The following is a 27,021-nucleotide window of genomic DNA, read 5'->3' as shown; positions in this document are numbered from 1 at the left end:
TACTTCCGAAGCCCCACTTGGTCTTTAGGTGCCACCTAGACATGGAGCAGCAGTTATGTCTGTCCTCCCATGCCTCCCCAGCCTGTGCACCCGTATAGCTGATGCCACTGCAAGCCATCCATAATTCATCCTTGCAGTGTGTGTGCATGCTGCCTCCTGCATGCAAAGACACCTTCTGCTAGAAGGAGGAACCATCCGATGGGGTGTTTATCTCAGCACGAGGACCTCCGTGACTGCTGATGAACACCCTTCCCTGCTGAGAGGAGCACTGATTGCCTCTTAAAACATGTAACTTGAAGGATCCTTAATTTGCCTCCTCACAGGGAACATCCGGAGAGCGGCAGTGAGGAAATGATTGGAAGGAAGGCTTCTTCAGGCATCCCACATCCTCTTGATTGCCCTGGGATTGGTGTCCTGGAGCGTCTCAGCAAACGTCTACTAGGGTTCAGCTTACTGTGGGTTAGCTGCAAAAACCCCAAATTGTCATGTCTTTCAGCAGAAAAAATGTGTTGGCCCTGAATTGTTGCAAAAACTATAGGAAAATGGACTTTCTTCTGTTGCATTTCTTACAGCTGGAGTCTGGGCCAAAAGCTCCGGGCTCACAGCTCCAGAGAACAACCTGGTGGACATCACCTCCTCTTCCTCCTCCTCTTGCCACTGCTGCAGAGCCTGCACACTTGCCACAGTGACAGTTCACCACCAGGAAAGCTGTGAGCTTTCTCTGCAAGAAAAGTTTTGCATTTCACATCACTGTCCCCTCTGCATAATTTTTTGGTCTCTGGCCATTTTCTCCTCAGTTTTCTGGGACTTCTTGGGCTTGTCTTGCAGCCAGCCCTATGGGGGAGGCGGAGGCAGGGAGGACCGCAGCCTGAGAACAGGTGAGTACTTCAAGCTGGCCTGGTACAGAAGGTCAAAGCCGTGCCCACGCTGATGGACGCCGTTCCCAGGCATCATGACAGAGCCTTTTTTTCAAGCCTTATTGCCCCAGCCCTCCGCCATTCAACCTCTGCGCACTGCCCATGACACACGTCTGTTGGGAATAAATACATGGAGAGTTCAGGGCAGCAAGTCCCAAGTCAGTCTCATTTCTGGGGAGATCCCATTAAGATGGACTAACATGCCGTGTCCTTCTGGGCCTGCTGGGTTTCTCCAGATGCAGCCAGAACAGCCCCAAGCCATCAGCTACGTGGCTCCAGCAGATGAAGGCTTCTCACCCAGTGCCTGGACTGCACCCTCCATTTGCACTCTCATCCAAGAAAGAAGCCCTTGATGGAGGCTCTTACATAGGATGGGAACTGAAGGCACCCAAATCTGTGAACCTTTCACAGCGGAGGGGCTGCCAGAGCCGTGCAGCACGGCTGTAGCTCACTGCTGTTCAGCAAACAGGGGAGCCCGACTCCCCCAAGCCCTCAGCAAGCCTTGATGGTGCTGGGTGAAGGATGAAACTATTTGACTATGCATGCAAAGTATTCACCAGACCATCCTGGTGATGGCTGGACCAGCAGGGGTTTTTTTTTGGTGGAAACCATTCAGGGCTTCATAGAAAAGAGCAGAAAATAGCCAGTTATTCATCTAAAAGCTTAGAGGTCACATTAAACCCCAAAAGACTGCAGATAATCACAAAGTGACGCTCACAGCAGGGCTGGCAATGAACAAGCCACACACAGCTAAACCCGAGCACCAGCAAAGCTCTGGGCTCGGAGAGCTTTATCCCAGTATCTTCTCCCAAATGCTGTGACCCCTTGTGTGAAATGATTAGCTCTCTCAACAAGCCCAAGATGAAAACAGTCTGTTTTCTTCTCCCTTTTGGTGTGGTGGTTTGCTCTGTTTTATTGAGAACGAGCCTCATGGTTTGGACCTGGTTGCAAAATAAAACCCAACAAGAGCTGGAAATCTGGAGCTCATTTATCGAGCGTGCTTTGAGCCCTGCCTTTGCATTGTCCCCATCCAGCGGGATGAATCCTGCCCCAGGAGGTACAGACCTGTGAGATTAGACCAGACAAAGCCCAACCAGGCAGATGTGCTGCATGCTGCAAACCAGGTACTCGCCACCCATGAACCATGCTGGGAAGTCGAAGGTCACTTGTAGCTAACCCCAAACCTGATTTTGTCCCATTCTCTCATGGCCAATCCCCTGGCCGCCTCCGACACACAGCCATCCCAGCCCGGCCACTCGCCCTGGTGACAAATAACTCCAGTGGGAACCACGGCCCTGCAAGCCCACTGGAGGTACTGAATGGCTCAGGGAGAGCAAGTTTTGAGCAGCGAGATTTTGCAGGCACAGCCCTGGGAAGCCTTGAAAGCTGCTCTGTACATGGGGAGCACTTCTTCATTAGCTTTGGGCTGCCTCATTTTGCTTTTCAACCCTTCCCTTCATGTTGGGACACACATTTACAAACTAAGCCGGTCCTCACCAAGTGCATTTCTCAGCACATTTGCTTTCACTCAGTAGAACCATTGCTGATTAGTAACTCAAGATAATTAAGATCCAGTTTTCATCCTAAGCCTGGTGAGCATCTGGTACCTCCCCCAAAAGGGCTCAGGCACCCTTGGGAGCATCTCTGGGTCATGTCAGAGCGAGTCACCTCGCAGCAACCCGGTGCTCTGTGCTGATTGAAGCACAAAGCCAAGCGTAGGATCAGACCCAGCCCAAAACCTCTCACCCAGAACACCTGTGGGAGGGCGGGGAAAGAACACAGGGGCAGAAGATGAGTGTGAAAAACATCCTGGTTTGCAGCCAAAAAATTGAAAACTTGGGGGGAAGGTTTGCTTTGTTGACTTAAAGCCAACAAACGAGTCCCGCTGGAGACAGCAGATGGTTTTGTCGGGGACAGAGCAAGTGCTTCAGGACTGAAAAATAAACCCACCACTCCCCGCAGTGCTCACACATAAAGGGCTGGGCTGGGCTCACCATCCAAGGAGCACCTTCCGCACCAGGCTCTGAAGACCCCTATGGAGTACAGCTCCAGACAGTAGCTTAAAAACCAAACCGCTGTGTAACAGGAAGCTCAGATCTTGCACAAGAAACCTCACGCCAAGAAACATGTGAGAGAGGGGAAGTCACCCATGCCAGCCGGGGAGAAGCAGGAGGAAAGGCAGAACTGTCCCTTCCAGCATCTGTGGCCCCATAACCACCGGGAACGGTCCAGCACCGTCTGCTTAAAAATATACGCCTCCCACTGGGCCCGCTTCAGGCAGCTGCCAGCTCAGCGAAGACTTCAAAGCTTCCAAACACTCCCTTGGTTCACCACAAAAAAACAACGCTGGCACTTAGCAAAAACGTGACCCCCTTCGGCTGGAGCTGGGGAACAGGCAAATGCAGATGTTGGTGTAGGACAGGGTGGCTGGCTCAATACTATTTATGTCTCTATGAGAAAAGAGGCAGCCATCTGCCAACCCTCTGCTTGCTGACAGCCTGGGATGGACCCCTGCAGTCAAATGAAACCTCCGAGCCCTGGCAGGGCTATTTCTATCCTGGTTTTGCATGGGAATGTGTTTTTAAAGCCTCTCCTCTCTGCCCAGCTGCGTCAGGCTGGGGGCACTGGCAACCACCCCGAGCTGCTGGGATCCAGCAGCGGCTCCTGGGGCTGTCAGGGCTGTGCCACAGCTTGGGAATGGCCAGATGGGTGGAGGTGATCTTTGGGGAGACAGAGACCCATCCCCTTCTCAAGCAGCCTGCCCAAGCTCCACCACCAGCGCAGGATCATCCCATCCCATCCCTATCACCTCCTGTGAAGGCTGAGCCTAACTTCTCCCCAGACAGCTCCTCTGGTCCCCTCTTCCCTTCCCAGCTTGTCAGTATTTCATCTCCAGCATCTTTCCCTCTCGCTACCAGCCCCCGGCAGAGGAACATCTGTGGAGGCTTTCAGTATTTCCTTCCTGGTGGTTTCCAAGCCCTGGTTAGAGAAGCATTGTGTTACAGCTCAGGACACCTCTTCCTCCCAAGCCCAGCACACACGGTGGGAGGAGAGTGTGGGGCACAGTGCTCTCCCTGGGCATAGCTCCCTGCCCATGGCACTCTCCTGCCCTAAGTGCCAGCTTTTAACTCAAGGCAGCTCCCTTGCCTCAACTGCAGGCAAGAACTAGCATCTTGGCCTTTTCTGTAAAGCAGCTGGAGATGCAGAAAAGCCATTATTGTTATTTAACAGACAGAAAAGAAACCCACAGCCACCTACCCACCAGGCCTGCAGCTTCCAGAACTACCCTGCGACCACCTCTGACAAAATAAATTTGGCCAAGGAAAATGGGTGATATGTAGCACTTAAAGCATCTCAAAAACTATCTATTAATGTACGATTGGATAAGCTGCTACAGCTCTCACCACAGCAAAGCACCAGGCTCCCCAGATCCAGTTTGGAGACCTCAAAAATATGTGGTGATTGTTCAAAGCTCTCGCAGAGATGCTCCTATTTCCCATAGGGATGCAGGTGCTTGGCAGGCAAAGGGCAAGCCCATGGGGAGAGCTTGTCCCCCACGCTGACAACCCACTGGCAGGCAGCTGCTGTCAGGCTCAAGGACAGTCAGTACAAGGAGGGACTCACTGGTCACCCAAAGCAGTCACCCACCATCTTGTTTAATGTGAGAAGGGCATTTCTCATCCTGGCAGCATTAATTCAGAGAGCTGCTCTGTCCCAAACGTGCTCCCTGATGCTTCTGGAGCATCCTCAGGTCCCAAAGCCAGGCACCCTCTGCCTCCCCTGCCTGCTGCACGCTCATTCACTTGGCTTGTTATGACATTGTGCCTTAATCCGCAGGATTTCCCACCCCAACCTGTAACCATTCAGGATATAAATTAAGAAGGAATTCAAGGGATTCAGGGCTTTTCACGTGCTGAAAGGGAGTGGGGATTTTTCAGCATTCCCCCAGGTCAACTGCGCAGGGAGGATTTTGGAGGCAGAGCAGATGCTGGGAGGTGGGGGGAACATTTGCCCATCTCTCAGCACCCGTGAAGGCTGATCCCAGAATGTCTTGAACATGCTGCCACCACTCCTTTTGAAGAACAGAAGGAGCATCATCCCCCCTCCCTGCCTCCCCTCCACCCCACGGGGCTGCAGATGGAGCAGCAGAAGGAAACTACCCAGCTCTTACTTGAACAGAGTGGTCTGTAAGCACAGCATGGATGTGGTTACAAAGCATGGCCGGAGCTCCCCAGCGAGGTCTGCAGGTGGAGGGCTTGCCCCGTGTTTTACCTGTTCGACAGCTTCACTGCCATGAAGCCGCAAAAGCTTTCAAAGGACTTGAGGACTCGGGAAGCTTGAATGGGAGGTAAGTCGCTCAGGCTGGGGGGAGAAAAAAAGCCTCACAGCAGGGAAAAACCGTGAAATGAAAAGAAAGAGAGCTGGGAAACCTCTGTTATAGGAAATCAGGTACTCCCCTGAAAAACATGCATGTGGTTGTGGCTTTGCTCACGCTGCTTTGGGGAATGAGCTGCAGGCACTGCAGGCCCAGGGCCGAGCAGGCCCCCCCGCAGGCTCCCCAGGTCTCTGCGTTGCATCTCCCTCCGTCCTGGCTTGCTCAGGAAACAGCCTCCCCCAACCTCGAATAAATAATTCCCAGCCAATTCCATTAAACCCCAGCAAAATCAGACCTCTATGCCAAATACACACTGCGGCAAGAGGTGCCGTGGCATAAGTGCCATGGCAGGGCATAAGCAGCAGCAAGGGGCAGTGTAAAACCCTGCTGGCCCGGGAGACAGCAGATACCCGAGTGCAGAATCAGTAGAGAAAATGGGTCCCTGCTCGGCCAGGCTGGGGACAGTCCCCTCTTGGGGACCTGGCCACATGGGAAGCTCAGGCGGCAGATGCCCTCTAAAGAAGCCAAAGGCTTCCACATCATCAGGAACAAAGTGCAACATGTGGAGGGTCTGAAGAGCATGCTGCAGTCCTGCCAGTGCCATCCCACCGCCGCTTCCAGGGAAGCATCCCCAGAAGTCCCATTTCTGGGGGTATGTGGCCCGGATGAGCGCAGGGGCAGAACCAGTGTGTCTTGCACAAGCCAGGCAGGAGTGTGATGATGCTCCAGAAACACTTCCAGGGATAAACATCACCAGACATGAAGATTTACTTACGGTAAAAGGCAGTAACAGGAGAAGGTCAAACGGAAACAAGCGGATCGCAAATAAGCATCGGCTCCAGCTCAGCTGCACACCAGCAGCCGGACACAGCTCTGGGCACGGGCACCAGCCCAGTGACCGCAGCAGCCCTGTCCCAGCACGCTGCGTTTCCCAGTCCCCTCGCCAAACCTGCAAACAGGGCACGCAGCACCAAAGCGCTGCCACTGGCTCCATCCCCACCTATTTTTCGGCAGCCTGATGACCTTTCAATAAACACACCATCTACGACTCACTCTGAAGCAGTACAGGCACCACAGTTTTACCAAAGCACATTGCACTCGAGCACTCCAATTGCTTTCCCTTGGCCGTGGCAAGAGGTGAGCAGAGCAGCCCCTGTCCCCGCATGCTGGAGCCAGCACCCAGACCCTGCCACCCCCCGCAGGGGACCCTGCCACCCCCCGCAGCTCCACGGCCCCACAGGGAGCGGGGCTGTGGTACGCTCTGCTGTGCCCATCAGCTCCATAGCTAGGTCCCTAATTATGGCCGCTTTGTGAGCAGCAGGCTAACGAAGCTGGCTGGTACACAGGGGAGTCCTTTGCCTTCAATGTCACTGCCCAGCGTGACACCTCCTCACAAGTCCTGGCTCTCGCTGCCTGCCAAAGGGGCCACATAATAACAGAGATTTCCCTGCCCGTCCCCCCGGGGACCTACACCAGCCCTGCCTGCTGCACCAGCTTCAGGCCAAGGGACCCAGCCTGAAGCATCATTTGGAGATGCCCGCCCTTCTCCCCAGGCACTGGGGGGTGCTGCTGCCAGAGACGGGGCCCCCTGCGCCCGGGATGGCAGCTCTGTAGGGAGGAAATAATTTGGAAGACTGAGATGAAAACCACCAGGGCCTTCAGCCTGTTCACGTGGGATTTCACCTGCCGGCCTCTGCTGATAACCCTCCTGCCCAGCATCTGCACGGCACAGCTCCTGCCTTGCCATCCCCCCACCCATGGGTGACCTGTGCCGCCCTGCCCCTGCTCCCCGCAGCTCACAGCCTGGCCTGAGTGGGAACCCCGACCACCAGTTAACAAAAATATCATCAAATCCACTGGTTGAAATTGTCCTGCCTCATCAGCTTAATATGGTACTTCTTTAAAAATATAATAAAAAAAAAAAAAAAAGAAAGAAAAAAGCCCCCAAATAAGCACTGCTTTCAGGCAGCTGGCTCCTACCTCAACTTCAACCAATAATTCACTGACAGTTATTTTTACACAGTTTATTTTGTGCTGTCTTGTAATGCTTGGGATAACTATAAAATGACAGCAAAAACTCAAACGCCCCCAGCCCAGCAAAAACCTAAATGACTACAAATCATCAAAGTATCAGCTCGATGGATAAATCCCTTCCTTCGCAGGCACAACAGGATGCCAAAATTAAAAGCTCAGAAATCCTTTTGGGTATCACGATTATGTTCAGCTGTATACAAAGTATCTCATTACATCTCATTAGCACTGGCTGGGAAAAAAAACCCAACCCTATCTATTTATTTTGTTTTGTGTAATAAAACGAAGGCGAGTAACTGTTCCAGGAGCAGGGTCCCACTGGTGGAAGTCCCCCTTTTCTACATTGAGTTAATAAATCAGATTAAAGGCATTTAAGTTCTGCATGGAAAGGACAAGTCCAGTTCTAAACAGGAAAGTGATTAGTTTTCTGAGGATTTGAGGATTTTAAGAAACATGGAAATACTTTGGGATACTGTAAGGCTTCCAAAGTACTAAATCACTACACGATACAGCAACTCACAAACGTTATCAGGTGATTGCCTCAAGAAGCCCACAGAAAACAGGTTCCTCAGCCCCTCGGCCATGCTCAGATGCTCGGGTAGCAGAGATACTGCTGCACTATGTCATACCTTTTCCAAGTTCAGTATTTTCTGGAGCACCTACAACGCAACAGCCAACCCCTCCCCACCGAAGGCTAATTTAACATCATTCTGATACAGGTTTCTACAAATTGGCTCCCGGAAGATGCAGGATATTTGACCGAAATTATAATGCAAAATAAATGCCAGTACTTTGCAACCCACAGCCCAGTACAGGACAGTCCTGCTTAGTTGGTTCACAAGGGGTTTGCTTTTTGCCATCTAGTATTGCTGTTAAATAATATTAGCTACTAAATACACTGAAATAGGCTGTTCAAAAAGCCAGGACCCTGGTCCAGTTTCTCTCTTCGCCTCAGTTTCCCAAACATATTAGCATGTGTTACAGCAAGTCCTTGTTACCCACTAGCAGCTGCCAAGCACACTTCCAGGAACAGGACTTACCTTACACGTCCCTAGGCTTGATTCTGCACAGGGCAGAATGACAAATACTTTTCTTTCCCCAAAAAAATTCATTTAGTAAGTAAAATAAAATCAAAACCAGCTGAGAAGGGAGGAGGGAGAAAGGAAATCAAAACCCAGACATGCTGAAAACCAACTGCTGGCTGACTGCAAATCAGGAGAGGGAAAAATCTGCCATGAGCAGTTAGTTATAAAGATAATTACATCCTTAGTGAATAGCAGGGTCTTTTTAAAAATAATTTGCCTTGATTAAACTAATGAAGCAAAACCGCAGGTTTTAGACATGCACTGGAGATGCGGGGCAGTACAGCCCTGACTTCACTGGCCTGACCCATCCCTAGTTTAAATCAGTCTGGCTATTACCACCACCAAATACCCACTCGCTGACCTAAAAGAGCTGAACCAGGGATCCCCGTTTAATTCTGCACATCAGTATTTTACAAACAGCCCGCACAGCTGGCAGCGGCTGCCAAGGGCTGAAGGGATGCTGCTCCCCAGAACCAGCTGCATCTCTCCTGCCTACCAGGGGAGGACAGTGGTTTCCAGCATCGTCATCCCAACACCTTAACCCAGCATTAGACCCGTGATTCCGAGTTATTTTTAAAACACCAACAAAGCACGGGATGCCAAAAGAGGCCACATGTCGGCTCGGTCCCAAAGCTGGTCTCGCTGCAGAAAGTCAGGGAGAAACGAGTGGCCACCATGCTCAAGATCTCAAGAATGTGCTAAAGGCAAATGCGCTCTTCTCCCACCCCCGAGACTATTTTTTTCCTTCAGCTATTTCAGTTGACTGAGACTATAATAAGAACAGGGAAACTAACACCAAGGTTAAAAGTGCCAGGCATCAGCCTGGAGACAACACGCTTCGATCCTGCTGGTTCAGGTTTCAAACGCGGATTATTCTGGTCTGGCGCATGGGACTACGGACCATTTTACTCAACTACCTACAAGATAAAAAAGTCAGCTCCCAGGCAAATGTTATTTACCCAAACAGACTGCCTATAAAAAAAGCACATAATAAACATAAAAACTAATTAGGGAGAAAACCAAAACAAACAGCTGCACACTCTTGTTGGTGTTCCTCACAGGCTGCAAAGAACAGTGGTAGCTTGACGAAATACTTTTGATATACAGTTTCCAGATTAAAATCTGTTGCTGAGCCACGTGAGCAACCCGGGAATAATATATTTTCTTTTTTAAGAGAGTTTTATCCATGTGGTTTTCTTTCCTTCCAGCTGAATAACACACAGAGATAGCACTTCTTTGCAACTCACCCACACAGAGTGCTGCTGTTTTCCCAACAAACGTTACCTAAATGATACGGGGAAGCCCAGAGGGATTGTATCCCGCCCTTGGCTGAAATCCGGTGCTGCCGGAGGGTTTCACCCAGGCTGCTGCCCATTTCCCAGTGCAGAGCCCCACCGGGATGCTTTCCTGAGGTGTCGGGCTGTGGTTTTAAATCCTCAAAAGCTCAAGTTGTAGAAGCGCAGAGACAAAAGGAGTGAAACCGTGAAGCAGGTTCATTACTGGATTTGCTGACTAAAGGCAGCAAGCTCGTAGGCAACATCCACAGCAATGCAGCGGCAGAGCAACGGCACCCTGGGCTCAAGATGCCCTTGTACTCCCCTAGCCACAGCAGGAATTTGCCCAGCAACCCTGGCCATGTTTTTGCTTTAGGAGACAAAGAGGTATTTAGCTATTTGACCAAGTCGGAACACCCTACATATCCCTCTACAAAGCAGCTTTTAATGCTTCTCTCCCTCGACCCCCATGCTGCCCCGTGGTGTTTTCAGTCCTTGCTCAGTGCATGGCGTGTGCCAGCAAGGGCTGCGACCACAGCCGTCACCTTGGGGCCAAACCCTCCCCCCAGTGTGCCCACTAATACCGACAGAGCCAGACTTTACAGCCTGGTAGGGAGGCAGAAGGGACGTGCGAGTGCAGAGTAGTAACTCTGGATTTCCACCCGCAGGTTTCCAAGACCTCCCTCAACTCTGTAATGACCTCATATCGATTTCCAGCCCTATGAAAACACGAAGGATGCCAACCCCATTTTTAGCAATTATGAAGTCTCTAATTTCATTCCAGGACATGGCATTTGTATTTTCATTACACGCAACCTCCAGGGTCATTATAAATATGAGATTACAGTGTTGGTGCTTAACGGCTGCTTAATTCAACAGCATTTCAGAGTTAATAAATGCAATTCAATTTCTCAAAGCCAAGTGGTTTCCTGACTGGATAACACAGCCTGCGTGCAGCCTACCAAACCCATACGCCACCGGTTTCTATAGGAATGGAGCTGGCATGTATGGGAGTGGTACATGAAATTACACAGTGGAAGTAATTTATTTTTCACTACTCACATGTTTTCTTTTAATGTAGAGGAAGCCTCAAGTCCTCTCCATCTCAGAGATGCTCTGAAAGGGAGGAGGAACGTTTGACTTTATTGTCAGGGATTTATAACATGACATACTCTAAATATTTAGGAGGATTTCCCCAAAGAAGCAGTAGCCTTCAATTAGTCTTTAAAGCAAGACTAAGTATTTTTCTAAAAGAGGCGCCCGAGCTCAAATCACACGCAGGCATTACTGAGCGTGCTTTGGGGTGAGGGAAGGCACAAATCACCCTAACGCTCTGCAAAATTTTGCGGTAGAGGTGCAGCTGCCAATCTCACAGAGCTGCTCCTGCTGACAGGCAGAGGGTTCCCTTTCTCGTTACTTTTAGTGTTAATCTTTTCTTATTACTATTATTTTTGAGCCCAGGAAATTCAGGTGATGAGCCTGCAATGCACTGATTGATGGTACCGTGGTATAGGGTATAGTGGTTTTAGGATAGGTTACAGGGCAAAGGGAACATACAGGCACCCAAGCACATACAGAAAACCCAAAGCATCTCCTCTCTCTGCCACCTCGTTTCCCAGAGGCATCTTGGACCAAATCACATTGTTCATACATACAGTTAAGTCAAATTTAAGGCGCTCTGAACAACTCCAAAGGTTTCAAGTTGCTACCTTTTCTCCCAACTCCGGCGGTCCCAGCAGCTGAAGAGAAGATACAATGGCACTTGGAATTTCCTACTTTCCAGGACAGATCATAAACAGTGCCAATAACTGTTGTGCTTTTGAAGAAAGCATCATTTTCTGTAGAATATGCAAATGCCATGCTATACAACACAGGCAGAAGATGCAAGGAATCAATATGATACTAATGTTTTACTGGCCTTATTTACAATTCTCTCTAATCTCTTTCAATAATAGAGCTACCTAACCCCAAAGAAATCAAAGCAGCATAGCACAGCACTGCATGCAACCAGAAACAGGCACAGGAACCGACAGCAGACACCAGTGAGAGGAAAATCCATCCCTGTGGGATCTCCAGCCACCTTGCTAGCATGTTTCAGAGAGGCAGCACAGCTCCGAAAGCAGCAGCACCGGGCATCACCCAGCCCTTCTCGTGCCAGCCAGCATCCATGGGTACGCACGCAGGGGCACGGGAGGGATGCTACTGGCACATCCCTGCACCACCTCCGTCAAGCTGTGCAGCAGAAGTGCCATCAATGTGAGCCCACTTCCTTGCAAACCTGCGTGGCTTTTAGCACAAATAACAGGGTTTGCCTGTTAACTCTCAGCTGCACGACCTTGACCTGGCTCCCGAGCCACAGTTCCACTTCATCCATCCTCACCAGCAATAATGAGTCTCCTTGTGAAATGCAGCCCTCAGGTAACCCCTTAAACACCAAAATAAGGCTGCAGCGCAGAGTGTGGTTCTAACCATCGCTACTCGCAGTTAGAGCCAGCAGAAGCGTGGCTTGTTCCCTCCTCTCTGAGCAGCCTCTGCAGGGAACCACAGCCGAAAACCAGAAAAAGCCTAGTTTTACCTCTAATGGAAGTGGTTACCTTGGGATACTGCTGGATCTCAGGCTTGCTGAGTAAGACTGGGATAATTTTTAGGCAGCTGATACCCTGACCATCACTGCACATTGACTCTGCAGCCAGTTGCAAGGTTACTTGAAGCTTGAGCTTTATGAGAAAGGCTTTTCCTGCATAGGAAGAGAGCTCAGCTGCTCAGGCCAAGATCCGGACCCCGACCTCAGTACAGCCGGAGGGTTATGATGACAAGGAGAGGGTCTGTGTCATCCTCTCGTGGCCTGGACCACACTCAAATCTGCGAGTCAACAGCCTTGAGCTGCCAGGGAAAGCTCTCCAGTCAGGCAGGACACTCGCACAGCTTTAGGCCAGGGGCTCAGGCCCCCCCCACTTGCAGAGGGGTGGTCACAAGGCAGGGAGGGTGCTCCCAACGGGCAGCAGAAGTTGCTGCACTCTGACTTGATGCAGAAATGACCAACTCAACAAAGGCATGACAAAGCAGTACCAGCCTTAACTTTGCTCCCCCTGTTCTATTTTAGATGCCATCCAGGCATCTCGCACGGTATCTCTGTCTTCTGAAACAGAAAGATGGCCTCCCCAGACCACTTCTGCATCCTGTTGGGGGCTGCAGCAGCAGACCGCAGCTAAATGCAGTGAGAAGGAGCTGGGATGGTACCAGGCGCTGAGCCCCCGAGCTCAGGGTGAGCTGCCTACAGAGACAGACACATCTCCACAACACAGCTCTGGGGAGGAGAGCACCAGAAAGCACCGCTCAGGACTCATCGTTCATAAAGCTCTCAACAATTTGCAAGGGAAGGAGCTTTAGCGACAAAGGAAGCTGTCTGATAGCATGTCCCAAGGCAGTGGCAGGGCTCATGAGCTAGCAGTAAAAATACCAACATGTGGCCATAAAACTCGCCCTCACTGCCTGCTGCCTGGCCAAAGATGTTCTGCAACGGTGCGTGGCACGATTTACAGGAACAGAGGCGATGCGTCCCCTGTGAGCGTTAAGACCTGGTGCTGAGCAGAGGCACTCGGGGTTTGTCTGCTGCCTCAGTGTTCACGTTAGCAAGATCCTGGCACACCTATTAGCAAAGCTTTCCCCCTCCTTTTATCTTACCCTTTAAAAAAAATAAGTATTTTCATTTTAAAATACCTACTTCCTCAGAAGCATCAGCAACCTCAAAATTCATGGCTCCACTGTGACTGCTGGGCTCTCTCAGTCGTCACTCGCAGTTTCAGTGCAGCCCTGGTTATGTGCGGGGCCGCAGAGCAGGAAGACGCAAACAGGGGAGGGGGTTGGTCGTTTTAGTGTTTTTCGTTTTTTTTTAAAAAAAGTAGTGCAGAACGTGCTCAAAAAAGAAAATCACAGGAGGAGGATGCAGCAAAAAACAAATACATCTACCACTCAACATCATGATTAGCTGTCACCGGTTAAGTGGCTTGCACAGAGGCAGATGTCCTGCTGTGACCAAGCCTACTGGAGATGAAGAAAAGCAGCCTGGAGTATCCCCAGCTCCTATCCCCTTTGCTTTCTGAAGTTGCAGTGTCCAAACCAAGAGAAGGAAGGGGCAGGAAAAGGGCAAAGGGACTGGAAAAACAAGAGCTGAAAGAAATCCTAACCAGGCAGGAATCAGTGCTCACTGGCAGCAAAATCCGCCTGGGGTTTCTGTGCGAGACTGCTCCCACCTCAGCCCGGGACCCGCAGCCTTGCCTGCAACCAGCACGGAGAGTGCTCCTTGTGTAACGGCACAGCCCTCTCCTCCCCGTGAAGAACCGCCAGCGAAAGAGTAGTAAATAGTTAATGACACGGTACAGATAAGACCGTTACGTGCAGCAGAGCTCAATGTATTATTCACCAGGTTTTGGAGGAGAAAACCGGCACAGGAGAAAGAAGGGAAAAGAAATCTACGCTTCCTCAGAGAGCACTTTGATTTCACGGAAGATCAGCTTTAGGATGGGGGTGCGCGGTTTCCCTTTTAAGCAACCTTAAATAGCACACTTGTTCCAGAGTACCCATCCGTGAGCCTCCCGAGCTTGCTGCTGCCGGCACACGGGTTACAAGCCTGCGCAAGTCCCTACCTGTTGCATGTGAAATGCCAGGCGCATCCAAGAAACCACAGCACGCTGCAGCCTGTGAAAATCATCAGGCAACACGAGCATTTCTAACCTGATTTTAAGTCAAGCATCCGCAAAACCCAGGACATCTGACCTCAGCTTAGAAATGCCTGCTTGAACGAGCGCTTCTGGCTGCCTCTCCCTGTGGCTCAGAAATAGGAAAAGAGAGACTCCTAAAGCAATCTCTTCGTAATTAATTTCTACTTTTGAAGCAAGTGGCAGAGGACGTCTCCCGGCGCCCGCACGCCTCGATAAATCTCACCTGCCAAGTAGGAAACCCCACGGCGAGCAGGCTGCGTGCAGCAGCAGCGCTGCCGGAGCCCTTCGCAGCCCGCGGCAGATGCTGTATCGCGCCCCGGCGCTCGGAGCGGCCCCTGACCGGCCCCGGCAGGCAGCCGGCGCTGCCGCAAGCCCGTTCCCCGCTCCCGCCGGGAAGGCGCAGGACCCCCCGCAACCGCCCCGGGGCTGCCCGGGGGGCTTCTCCCTGCACCAGCGCGCCTGCCGCGCCCGGCACCGGCGGGGGGCAGCGGCCGCCGGGTCCGGCACTTACCCAGCACGAAGCAGAGGAAGCGCCGCGGGAGCAGGGCCATGGCCGCCGCCACGCCGCGCCCCCAGCCCGGCCGCCCCACGGCACGGAGCGGCACGGAGCGGCCCAGCGGGCCGGATCCTCCCCCGCGCCCCGCTGCGCTCCCGGGGCCGCCGGAGGCGGGTGCTCGGCGCGGGGGCGGGCCCACCGGCACACACCGCCCCGGCCCCGGCCCCGGCCGCACCTGCCCCGGCCCCGGCCGCCCCGCCCCGCGCGGCTGCCGGCTCCTCGCCCCGGGGCCGGCGGGCAGCGGGGCCGCACGCACCCCGCAGCCTCCTCCCGCCGCAGACACTTGGCTCCAGCCTGAGGCTAAAGATCCCGCCTGCCGTCTTTCTACAGAGGATGCAATGCGATTTTAGGGGGGAAAACAAGTGTTTTGTGGGTGTATTTGTTTGGGTTTTTTTCACCGAGAGCAAAATCATTGCGGAGCGAGCACAGCTCCACCTGCAGCTGGTCACCGAGTGTGCCCGATGCACGGGCGAGCGCCCGCTTGGGCTGCTCGGGAGCGGGACAGCCCCCCGGGAGCGGGACGGACAGGCCCCCGGGAGCAGGTGAGGGCTCCAGCTGCACGGTGGGCACTGCCCCGAAAGCTGGTCTCCCTGTGAAGGGGTGAGCTCACAAGGCACAAGAACACCCGAACGAACACCACAGGTGCCAACTTGAGTGTTTCACATCATACACGTTTCTGCCTTCCCAACAGAAACAGAACAGCTTGCATGCCAGAAAGCCAGTTCTATCCTAAACTATTAATAACACCCGCCTAATTACAGAGTCTGGGGAATGGAAACTGCGGTGTTTGCCACTAATAATGTGGTACAGCAAGGCCTGCCCCTGGTTTCATCTTGATAGGAGGCCCCATGTGCAGCTTCAGGTCCAAGCTCAAGCACTGGCTGTCGGAGGCAAGGCTGGTGCTCTGAGAGCGTGACCTGTGGCAGTTCTGCTAAGAGGAGCGGGAACAGATGAGATCAGAAAACAGCACAACACACGGGCACAACTTTCTGAAGAAGGAATTTTAACCTTTATTCACAAGTAAGGCTGCTATTTTCAGCAGCAAATGCAGCCAGGATGTAGAACAAAGTACAACAAAAATACAAAGATGGACAACAACAATATACTGTCTTGTTGTGCAATACCGGAGCATAAGCCTGTCCACATCAATCAAGGATAATTCTCCTCACCCCCTGACCAGACATGTACACCTAAGCTGCCTTCCCTTTGTTTACCAGAAGAGGATTTAAAATCTAGACCTCTTCTGTATGGTAATGACACAGGCAAATGTGAAAGACTGGATACTTGCAGCTTTCCTCCTGCTCCCCCTGTATCAACGCAAACCAAAAGTCTTGGGGAATGTGTGCTTCCCACTATACCAGGCACTGGGACACAAAAAAATAAAAATAATAATAAAAAAAAGGATTCAGAAGCCCATCCTCTGCTTGCACCAACAGAAGTGGAATATGACAAAAGAAAATGCCATGCACTGAAAAAAATTAATAAATTCAAACCCAGGCTTCAACCTGAAGGAACCACTGGCTGCATCGCTGCTCTGCAGCATGCAACACAATTCCGAGTCAAAAATGGACATGAGAGAACTCTGCTGTAGCATGGATTGTGTAACCGTGTCCACCAGCGCTGCCAGCTCTGAAGCCTGGTTTTCTAAAATGAAGCCCTTGCTGCCTCCCTGGTATTCAAGGGATACATGAAATTTCTACAGACTATTCAGAATCAGATTTTCTGGAAAAGCAGAAGCTTGCTGGCTGTTTATGAACATCTTAGCGGTTACCGCCATGCCTAAAATCAAGTGGCACGCAAGAACCAACGGTTGTGTACTTCAGCCTAGAAAACCCTGCCCGTATTACAGAAGTCTTGCTTGGCTGAAGCGTGATCTTTCTACCTTAGAGAAAACCACTGACATGCTTGAACCAACTATGAGGAACAACAAAACTGGGAAAAATCATATAATACCTACCTAAACAGAAGAACATCTCAAACTGACCTTCAGGTTATATTCTTTTGGATAAGACTGCCTATCATACAGCGACACTACCTGAGTTTTCATTAAGATCCGCAGAAATAATTCCAACAAGAAACACAGTATGATCCCGGAACAAGCAGAATTTTCAAAAGTCTTCCAAAAGGAGATGATCAATTCCTCAAAATTTAGGAAGCCATCTACTTAAAAACAAACACATACACACACACACAAAAAAAAGCAGTAGGTAAATTTTACGTGTACATGCTCAAGCTGAAACAAAAGGAACATCAGCAGTTTTAGTACCCCAGAAAACCACTCCAGAAGCTATAACAATTTTGTTCTGTACTGCAGGAGTACACAGAAGACGGAGGTTTCCTATCTTCAAGAACCACATGAAAGAAATTACTACAATAAAACAAAACACATAAACTTTGTGGGGAAAAAAAAAAAGGATCACCAGATATGATTTGCTGATTAATTCAATTAATTCAAAATTAAGTTATCAAATCCTCATTTAGGAGTACATAGGGTCTATGCATTTCTGTATGTTTCTCAAAGCCCGGTTAGTTATGCTTTGGTAAGACCCATCTCCACTGGCCTGTTTTTAAATTGTTACTATGCAGATTATTAATTTCACAGAAAGCTTCCAAGCATGGACATTTGGTACTAATAAAATCTAAGGAAACAGCCGTTTTTAATGCTGCACTGAATAACTTTTATAGCATCACAATTCCCGTTAACTGCTGCCTACCGTTAGGCTTAGAAAAGAGAAAAAGGTTAAGCACACTGTTTGTATGACAACTGCTCACTAATGAGAATAAAAGGACTTCAGTCCAAAATCTAACTTCCCATTTCTAATGAATTTACTCCTTCGAAACTAACAAATATACAAGATCTATAAACATTCAGACGTCCAACTCCAGGCTAAGTCAGCCAAAGAAAAAAGCAAGATTATATCGTGCTGTACTTCAAAGCTGAATTTAACTCGTTATACGTTAAATACTATGTAATATAGTTTGATGTAAAAGGGTTATCTGTACAACTGTGGACATTTCATCAGCTTGCAAGAACACAAGGCTCCAAGGTGGTATTTCTCCTTGGACACTTACCCTTCAGGGAAGTCTAAAGCTATACACATACCAGCAGGAGTACAGATAAGCTTTTAGCAGAATCATCTTTTCTTAAATATATCACGTACTTATTTCTTACTATGGAAAGATGAGAGTTCTTTTTCCCCATTACTTAGTAACAACTTGGCTATTTCACAGCTCCCTTATGATGAAAGTAAAAATTTTTATAGGTCATCATCTCTTTAGCAAAGCAACAGAAAAAAAAATACTATCATAGGAACAGTTAGAACTGTAAAGCCCATGCACCATTGAAAAAAAATAAAAATCAATTGACAGGGAAAGCATAACATGTTTGAGGCTGCTAAAAACCTTACTAATTGAAACTACTTTTAAGTGTAAGGTTGTTTTTTTTTTTTTTTTTAAATGAGTATACGTCCATATCTGCAGTCCTGAGGAAATCAGTCAGTAGATTAATACAAAGACTTTTCTTTATTAAATTGTATATTGACTCATAAAGGCATCTGTAAAAGCTCAGAGGGCAGTGAAATGCCAAACTACACTAATCCTTTCAAAAGGAACTCGGTCAAACATGCATATCGCTCGAGACTCGCTCGTGCTCTTCATTCCTATGGGAGGTATAGTCTCACACTGTATGTGAAGTCCCGTCCTATGTCTCCACGTATTTAATGCCATCTACAGTCAACTCTTTCTGAAGGACTTTCCTGGTCACTGATGTTCCTTCCCAGAGCAGGACTGAGACGGATGACCTATAAGCATCTATTTGTATGTTTCATGTACCCATGGAAGCTTTTCTAGCCCAGGCTTCTGCTTTGCCTTTCTGGGCAGAATCACTCTGCTTCTATGACAGTCCGAGTACGTAACGCACAGCAGTTCTGTCCAGGGTAAGGCTGTGTTACGGTTTACTCGTGCAAGATGGTAACATCTGCCTTGGCATCTGACCGGGAGAGTTTAGTCTGATAACCAACACTCAATGGGTGGGAAAGACACCTGGATAGGTAAAACTATCGGCACAAATACTACTCATCTTGGAAGAGGTGGCTTCAGTTAAAGCCAAACTGACTTCTGGACAACCTTGAAACTGAAGCTCTGAGGGCAAAATCAGAGCATTAAGAATTTGGTGCAGTTTTGGGAAGAAACACTACAGAAGAATAAATACCATACAGATTGTTTGTGGGCAAAAGCAAAGCTGGAGCATTGCTTTGCTAAGAACATACTAAGAACAGTGCGGGAAACAGAGTAGTCACACTGCTAACAGCAAAGCAAACAGAATACCAAGCTTAGCAGGAGATTGAAATAAACACCAACTCAAGGAAGTCTCCTACAGGAGAATATATATATATTCACACCCCTGGAATTCTGGGCTGTGGTATTAGCATTTTTAGCATGTTCAGTTTGTTGCAGTGTCCAGTGCCGTGTCACCACACAAGATGTCCTTTAACGCAAAAAACCTAAAAGACATACAGCCCTGCTCTGTTAGACGTCTAGTCCAGAATTGCATTTCATGCATCAAATAAAAATCATCAATTTTTAAACCAAAAATGAGCCTATGCTGGGATTTCTCTATGACATGATACGCAAGGACTGGCCATTAGATGTCACCGTTGTACAGAAGATGCAAGACACTGTCTCCACTAAGTTAATGAGTCCAGCAGTGCATGGCCAGCAAGCCAGTCTGTTTACAGATGTTCCACAAAACAGCGAACAATCCTTAGAAACCATTGTTTAAGTGGATCTGTTCAGAGCTTTATACCAAGTTACTTACTAATCTAGTCAGGCTATACAGCTACACACTTTCAAGTAGTTTTAGTTCAACACATTTCTGTAGGCTAGAATACTCACTTATTTACATTGTTTTTCCCACCCACAAGTGGGTGTCGATTTCCTTAGAATGACAGAGGTCCTTTCCACAATAGAACTGATGGACAAGCCACTTAGGATACCTTTGTTGTTCTTCCTCACCTCCAGCAGAGCACTCACGATTTTGGCTCTGTATAAGTAAAAGAAGTAACTGTCTACATCACATTTTGTGCAACACATTTAGCACTTAGTTACTATGGATATTGGATCCATTACAAATCAGGGCAGAAATTAAAACCAAATACTCTCACCTGCTAGCCTCTGGATGAATTTCTTGAAGCCTCCTCAATAATTTGGTAAAGCTGCTTGAGTTCACTGCATCAGGAGAAATGAAATCATTGTATGCATTGGTGGAGAAAGGAGCAGATGTTTTCTGCAGGAATTTTTCTCCAGTATCCTAGAATCGCATCAAAATAAGCAAAAAGTGAATGGGTTAAGTATTGTACAATGAATACAACATATCTTTGCCACTAAATAAATATTCCTGCTACAGAAACAGAAAAAATGACAAATACAGATTTAGATCAGTAAGTTATTCTAATACAACCAGTCATATTATCCAATCTGTAAATCACAAATAAAATGACTATATGCATTTATGTGTAACTGACATTTCTGCTACTTTAAATTAGATCAATTTGCATTTTCCAGAGGACTAGCATGCTTAAAGTTAAATCCCCAGTAGTACTGTATCTATCATTTGAGAGAGCAACACCAGCAATCCAGCAGTCACCAACTTTGCCTTATCCTCCAACAACCAATATAAGGAAATATAAAGTACTGTATTTACACATAGATGTTTTAGATTTATATTGAAAAACCCAAGAGTTTCCCCTCCAGTATCCCAAAATCCTCCTTGTGTAAAATCACCAGATGTCATATATATATAAAAAAAAAAAAAAAAAAAAAAAAAAAGTGTTATAAGTGGAAGCTCAAAAGAGAAGAAAAGCAAGATGAAAAACATCTAGTGCAAATGGCCAGGTTCCCAACTGGCTTAGGATTAAGAAAAAACAGATGTGAGTATCACAATTTGATACAGGGGCAAATGAATAGTGCTCTCACCCTTCTGCAGCATGCCAGAAATTTATTACTGACACATAATGTGTTTTCATATCCTAATATCACTCTACGTGTAGTAAATCTAATGTACTATGGGACAACAAGCTTTATTGCTTTTAACATGCCACATAAAGGAGCCTCAGTAATATTTACCTTTTTATTAACTCCAAGCAAATAATGCGCCAAAATTTCAGGAGATGATTTCAAAGCAGGGCACTTTGTTTCTGAAGGTACTTGTGCAGAGTAAAAAACTTTTGAAGAAGTCATGGGAAGGAGAAGCATATTCTCAGAAGCAGAGGTGGTGTCAATTGCCTTCACAGAATTGGAGGCTGAAGTGAGTGTTTTATCTTGACTGTTTCTTTGACCGTTATCAACAGGTTGAATTTCCTGCCAAAGCTTATTTGTGAGTACTTGGGAAACTGAATATTTAGTCTGTGATGAAGTATTTACAAGTTCAACGCTTACTGGTTTTCCTTTTATTTTTTTCTGGTTCATTTCCTCTACAGCTAACTTTGCTTTATTAGTGTCTTTAAGGGAAAGAAATGCGTATCTAAGGCATAAAATAAAAAAAAAAAAAAGAAACTAATTAAAGCACATTAAATTATTATCAGTAAGAACACATGACAGTTCTCATCTTTTCAATATTAACTGTATCTCCATTAAACTCAACAGAAAATTTCAAGACTCCTTACCTTCTCATAAGATGAGAAGCTGTCTGGAACGACAAGGTTTTGTCAGCCTATCTGTATCTACATTAATTACTGAAACAAATTAATGAACAACTCCCTCCTATCTCCTATGATTCACTTCAACAGATAAGAAGTCTGAAACAAGTAAAATTTGTATTAATATACCTGCAGTTACCAGAATCCACAGAGATAAGAGTGTCAGAAATCCCGTACTTCTGGAAATGTGATCTTAAATCACCCTACAAAATAGAAGCATATTTGGTTGCAAATGTAGAGTATGAAAGGATTCAGAAAGGAGGCAAGACATTACCACTGTTATGTAGATAAGAAGAGGCATACCTCTGACACTGAGGAACAAAGGCCACCAACACGAATAAAAGAATACTCATTTCCACTCTCCATTGTCTTCGCGGCTAATAATAAATGTAAGAAAGTAAAGCATTACTAACTATTATTGTTCCAGTTCAAGCTAACATCATCTCTGTCGGTTTTGGAAAGCGTAGATAGAAAACCTTTTAGAAATCTAAAAGAATAAAGAATATCTTCTACCAGAAAATGGGCATCCTGAGAAGTGGAACAGTTTAGTTTGTGAAATCTCTTCTCTGTGAGTATTTCCTGAGGTTGAAGAGGCAGAAAAGATACAACCAGAGAAATCACTGGTATGAACTAACAGGTATCAGTGCTAAAGCATAGGCAGTATACGGTGAGTCCCCACCACGGAGCACACAAGCTCTCCGCTTGCAACACACTGGGACTTCAAACCATGCCTGTCTCTGGGACCCAAGTCCCCAAACACAGACCACTCCCAGCTAACTCTTAAGAAGGAAGTATGGGGAAGGAAGCAGAAAGAGGAGGAAAAGAAAGAAAGATTTCCAGCTACACAACTGGCTGGACATTTACTAAATTGAGTTTAACCACTGTAGGTAAAGTTTTCAAGGAAAAACATGGATGAAAATAGCTGAACATCTGTACAAGGATTCACTGCAAGTCAACGAAAAAGTAAGTCTGAAATCCAGCTAGCATTTTTTCCAAGTTTATTTATGCTTGTAGAAGGAACAGAAAATACTCAAATAATACATAAAAATCATTATTCAGTATAGCAGCTTAAAGCACACAACCTTACCTCTTAAATCAATCATATCTTGTTCTCCTTTTTGCTTTTTCTTTTCTTCAGCTGCTACTGAAGAATCTGCTATTGTCACGTCCTCTTTAGCATCAAACCAATATTCATTCCCTTCTTCTTTTTTGATAGAGTCTTGACAGTTGAAAAAAATTTCAGTGTGTTAAAATTCAGAGTGTGGTATGTCATATGAATGAATACAAAATATTTGTGTTTAAGAGGATTCCACCTACCTCTATGACCTGGTACTACATTACACAGAGGTGACACATACTACTCTTCACTTGTGATTTAAGTGGCAAAGTTTTTTTTTCAAATTGTGAAGTATAACATAGAGCTGATAAAACATTAAGCATTCCACCACAGAAAGGACAGTTGAGTATCCGTATATGTTTTACACAGGGTTTGGTTTTTTCCCCAACAATGCAGCTAACAAAAAGTAGTGTTTATACTAGAAGTCGACTGCTTACCACGTTCCGTGTCCTGACCTTTACGTTTCTCAAATGTCTTGGATGAAGAAGAGTCACTTGGCTGACCACCAGCAGTTGAACATACAGTCTGTGGATAGTCCTACAACGATGTTTCAGTTATGTCATGGCACTTGCATTTAATTATGTGTTATTTTTATATGTTTCAGAATATTAATTGATTGAACAGGTGAATTTTCAAAAGTTAACCTACTGATCGTCTTCAAGAACCCTCCAAGTTATTTTATTTGAAAGGACAATAAAAATTCTAGTCACGTAAGCTGCATGTACAATTACTGGCAGAGAATCCCAGCTTCAGCCCTGAAGACTGTGATTTTATTTGCATATACCTAAAAGGAGACTATGCTTCACCACGTTAATGTCTCTGAAACTCAGTAACAAAGAAGTCCCTACCATGTCGACAGAGATCATCTTTTCTTGCAGTTTTGGTGCTTCAAAGACAGCTTTTCTTTCCGAAACAGAACTAAAACAGATCCAAAAATTCCATAGAAAATATGGCACAACAATTTTAAATTCTACAATGATATCAAGTACTGTGAAGTATTAAATACTTCCAAAAGCTCACAGTAAAATACATGTGCTTAATAAATCTTAGCTTAAAATGAGAACCAAAGGTTTTTGAAACCTGTGTTTTATAAAAGCATTGGTTGCAATCTGAAATATAAAGCTATGTTCTAGGTATATATTAGGCTCTTTTTCCTTTATAACTAGATGGCTTTCTGTGTGATGTGTCTATGCACGTCTTTACAATTTGATATCTCAGTCAAATTTTTGATTAATTTTACTAATGCTTAACAAGAAAGTTGAGAAAGATGTCTAGCTGTTTACCTGACACAGTAAAAACTTACTGCCAAATCTGGTTTAATCTCCACTTACACAAAGTAACAGGATGTGGATCTTGAACATGCAATACCATGTGCGTGCCCGAAATATGAAGTTATTTTCCCCATCCAGAACAGCTTCTTACATGCCTAATATTATCTTTGTTGGCAACAGAGTCTTTTTTTTTTTTTTTTTTTTAAGACAGACAGCATTAAGATTAGAGACAATGATGTTAATAGTGAAATTAGGGACCTGGGAAAATTACATGTAAATTGAAAACATTTTCTATAAAGACAGTAAAAATACAGCTCCATAGTTTGCATACTAAAACGCTACAGAGTAAAAATCTCTTTAAAATAAAATCCCTGTACCCAAAGTGCTATGCTAGTCTTTCAGCTGAACAGGTTGAAACAACAAGATACATCCTGAAATAAAGAAATTCTAAGCTTAACACCTTTTAAACTCACTTCTCTTGTATTTTGAAGTTTAATAAATATCACAGATGAGAACTACTTACTCATAGCAAAGATCCTTTCCGATCAACTGTCAAAAATAAAAAGGTTTGTCTTAATTTTCTAAAGGAAACAATTTATATTAAAACCAAAAAGCAAGTAAGAAATTACCTTGCAGGGGACATAAGAAGATGAGATTGGGAACAACTTAATCTCAACCGATAGCGGTGGAAGTGCATTTAAAGATATGCCCATTTTTATTTTCGTTCTCATACTGTTGTAATTCTTTCTTAGCTCTTCCAAAACCAACATGAGAGATGAATATAATTTAGTATTTCCATTACATCTGTTAAAATATGCATAAGAAAACAAGATCAACTTAGACATTTCACTCATTTTACTGCTTCCAGAACTGCCCAAACATTTTATAGAGTTTAAATATTCCCCCACATGACACACAATAAGCTCACTGCTAATGCACACAGCCGTTCTCAGGAGCTGTACTCTGTTTCACAGCATTACCACCTGCTCTCCTGAACCCTCCCGCACGCCACAGAGCAGACACTACAGATGGCAGTAAGGTTTTGTAGCTTACCCATGGCCCAGTAAAGCCTTTGGAGGCAGGACTTCTTGGTTGAATTCCAGGTGCGTTACAGGTCATATGCTTTATCAGCTGGAGACTGCAATCACTACCCCCTGTCTGCCTCACCTCCTAACAGTTTTGCACCTCCTCTCTCTTTCTCCTTTACCAGGGCATCTTGCCCACTCCTGAGCAGATTCTCTGTACTATTCCTTCTGTACAGAAAGGCATTCCTGGAAACAAACTGTATTTTGCTAGGTCTGTGAATGCCATGAAATTCTTAGGCTGAAAATAAAGGCTTGGCAGTCACAAGGACATAAACTCTTTTGGACAACACCACTACCTTTAAATACTATTACAAGCTACAGATGGAATACATCAATAACATTTAGCAATTAATGCTTTTTAACCAAGTTATCCATTTAATCTAAAAATACATTAAAGCACGTGCCTGCTAAAATCTGTGTTTTCCTCCAAAGCCAGTTTGTAAATCTTCAAGCAATGTTGATAGCACATCTGATAATGAGTGTTCAGAACCTGCAATTCTGCTTCAATTGCTCTCTGCAGTATTTTTTGACAGTAGCTTGATGCAGAATTCTTCACAGATTTTTTGTCAAGGTGTACCAGGCTTTAAAATAGTAATAACAAACAAAATCTTGAAGCTCTTGAATCAATTAAGTTAATTATGTTTTATTTTAAAACATGTAGCTTTCCAGAAGCTATTTCTGATATAATTTAAGGAAAAAAGGAAAAGAAAAATTAAACCAGTTCCTCCTATTCACTATACGGGAAAAACTTTTGTCTTACAGTAGCTTTCACATTATAATCAACCTTAACTGAGAGGTGGGAACTGCACGAGCACCAGAATTTCTATCCAAAACCTGCAGTTGTATGAACATAAACGTGGCAACTCTGTTCATCTACAGACACACCTATTTTTTTCCAGAGTCACAAAATAATTTAGGTTGGAAAGTATCTCTGAAGGTCTGCAGTACAAACCCCTGTTCAAAGCAGAGCTAACTTCAAAATTAGCTCAGGGTTTTAGCCAGTTCAGCTTTGTTGTTGGGTTTGGGTTTTTTTTTTGTTTGTTTTAGACCTCCAAGGTATTGTAGCCAATATGACTCTCACTGTATGAACCTTTTTCTTACACCCACTTAGAATTCCCCCCACTGTAACTGTTGGCTCTTGCCCTTTCAAAACACACCTCTGCAAAGAATTTGACTCCTACTTCTCTGCAGCCCACCACCAGATTGCCAAGAACTACAAGGAGGTTCCCCACCTCCACAGCCTTTCCTTCTCCAGGCTGACCAACCCCAGTGCCCCCAGCTCTCCCCACACATCAGGTGCTCCCCTCGCCATCTCTGTGGGCTTTCCCTAGTCCACCAATCTCCTGCACTACAAGGCCCACAGCTGGAGACACCTTTCCAGATGCAATCTCACGAGCACCAAACTGAGAAGAATCAACACTTCTTCCACCCGCTGGCTGAGCTCTAATGCACCCCCAGGATGCTGTTTCCCTTCCTTGCCATATGGGAGCACTGCTGACTTACACTTGACTTGTTCTTGGCCAGTCTGCAACCATGGAGCAAGGCTGCTTCAGTCTTGGTTCACCTTCAGGAGGTCTTCAGCTCATTCTTCTCGCTTGTCCAGGTCCCTGCCTACCCTACAGCATAGGAACTGCTGCCCAACGATCTTTTAATACCATCAGTTTTGCTAAGTCAGGGCCCACCTTTCAATCATGATGAAAGTCTTATCCTCAATCTAGAAGTTCAAACCAAGACCAACCCACAACCCACCTGTCAGTGCTTATCTTTACACCACTGCTACGCAGCTCATTTTTTGACTCCTGATGTTCCTAAACAAACAAACAAAAATTTTCAAGTTACAGATTAACATTTGTATAGACAAGTTCTGAGGAACTTTAAAAAGTTCTAGATACCA

At 46.3% G+C, this 27,021-nt stretch overlaps 1 protein-coding gene across 1 annotated transcript in view; it reads right to left on the bottom strand.

Annotated features, from left to right (window-relative positions):
* The window catches only part of LOC308068481 (RNA-binding protein 44-like), a 44,452-nt gene that overhangs the window by 12,655 nt on the left and 4,776 nt on the right, over positions 1–27,021 (bottom strand). Inside the window, exons 2-15 of the mRNA XM_080399188.1 lie at positions 26,877–26,935; positions 25,524–25,708; positions 24,672–25,003; positions 24,566–24,591; positions 23,620–23,689; positions 23,209–23,308; positions 22,742–22,873; positions 21,958–22,031; positions 21,784–21,857; positions 21,083–21,479; positions 20,122–20,267; positions 19,856–20,000; positions 15,768–15,890; positions 14,915–15,305 (exon numbers count right to left, since the gene is read on the bottom strand). Of these exons, the coding sequence (XP_080255314.1) occupies positions 14,915–15,305; positions 15,768–15,890; positions 19,856–20,000; positions 20,122–20,267; positions 21,083–21,479; positions 21,784–21,857; positions 21,958–22,031; positions 22,742–22,873; positions 23,209–23,308; positions 23,620–23,689; positions 24,566–24,591; positions 24,672–25,003; positions 25,524–25,708; positions 26,877–26,935 (2,254 nt within the window). The remainder of the gene's footprint in view (positions 1–14,914; positions 15,306–15,767; positions 15,891–19,855; positions 20,001–20,121; positions 20,268–21,082; positions 21,480–21,783; positions 21,858–21,957; positions 22,032–22,741; positions 22,874–23,208; positions 23,309–23,619; positions 23,690–24,565; positions 24,592–24,671; positions 25,004–25,523; positions 25,709–26,876; positions 26,936–27,021) is intronic.

The sequence above is a fragment of the Falco punctatus genome, assembly GCF_963210335.1.
Source record: "Falco punctatus genome assembly, chromosome: 8".
Classification (NCBI taxonomy): domain Eukaryota; kingdom Metazoa; phylum Chordata; class Aves; order Falconiformes; family Falconidae; genus Falco; species Falco punctatus.
Note: the sequence above shows the minus strand (reverse complement) of the source record. Positions and strands in the feature narration are given on the sequence as shown.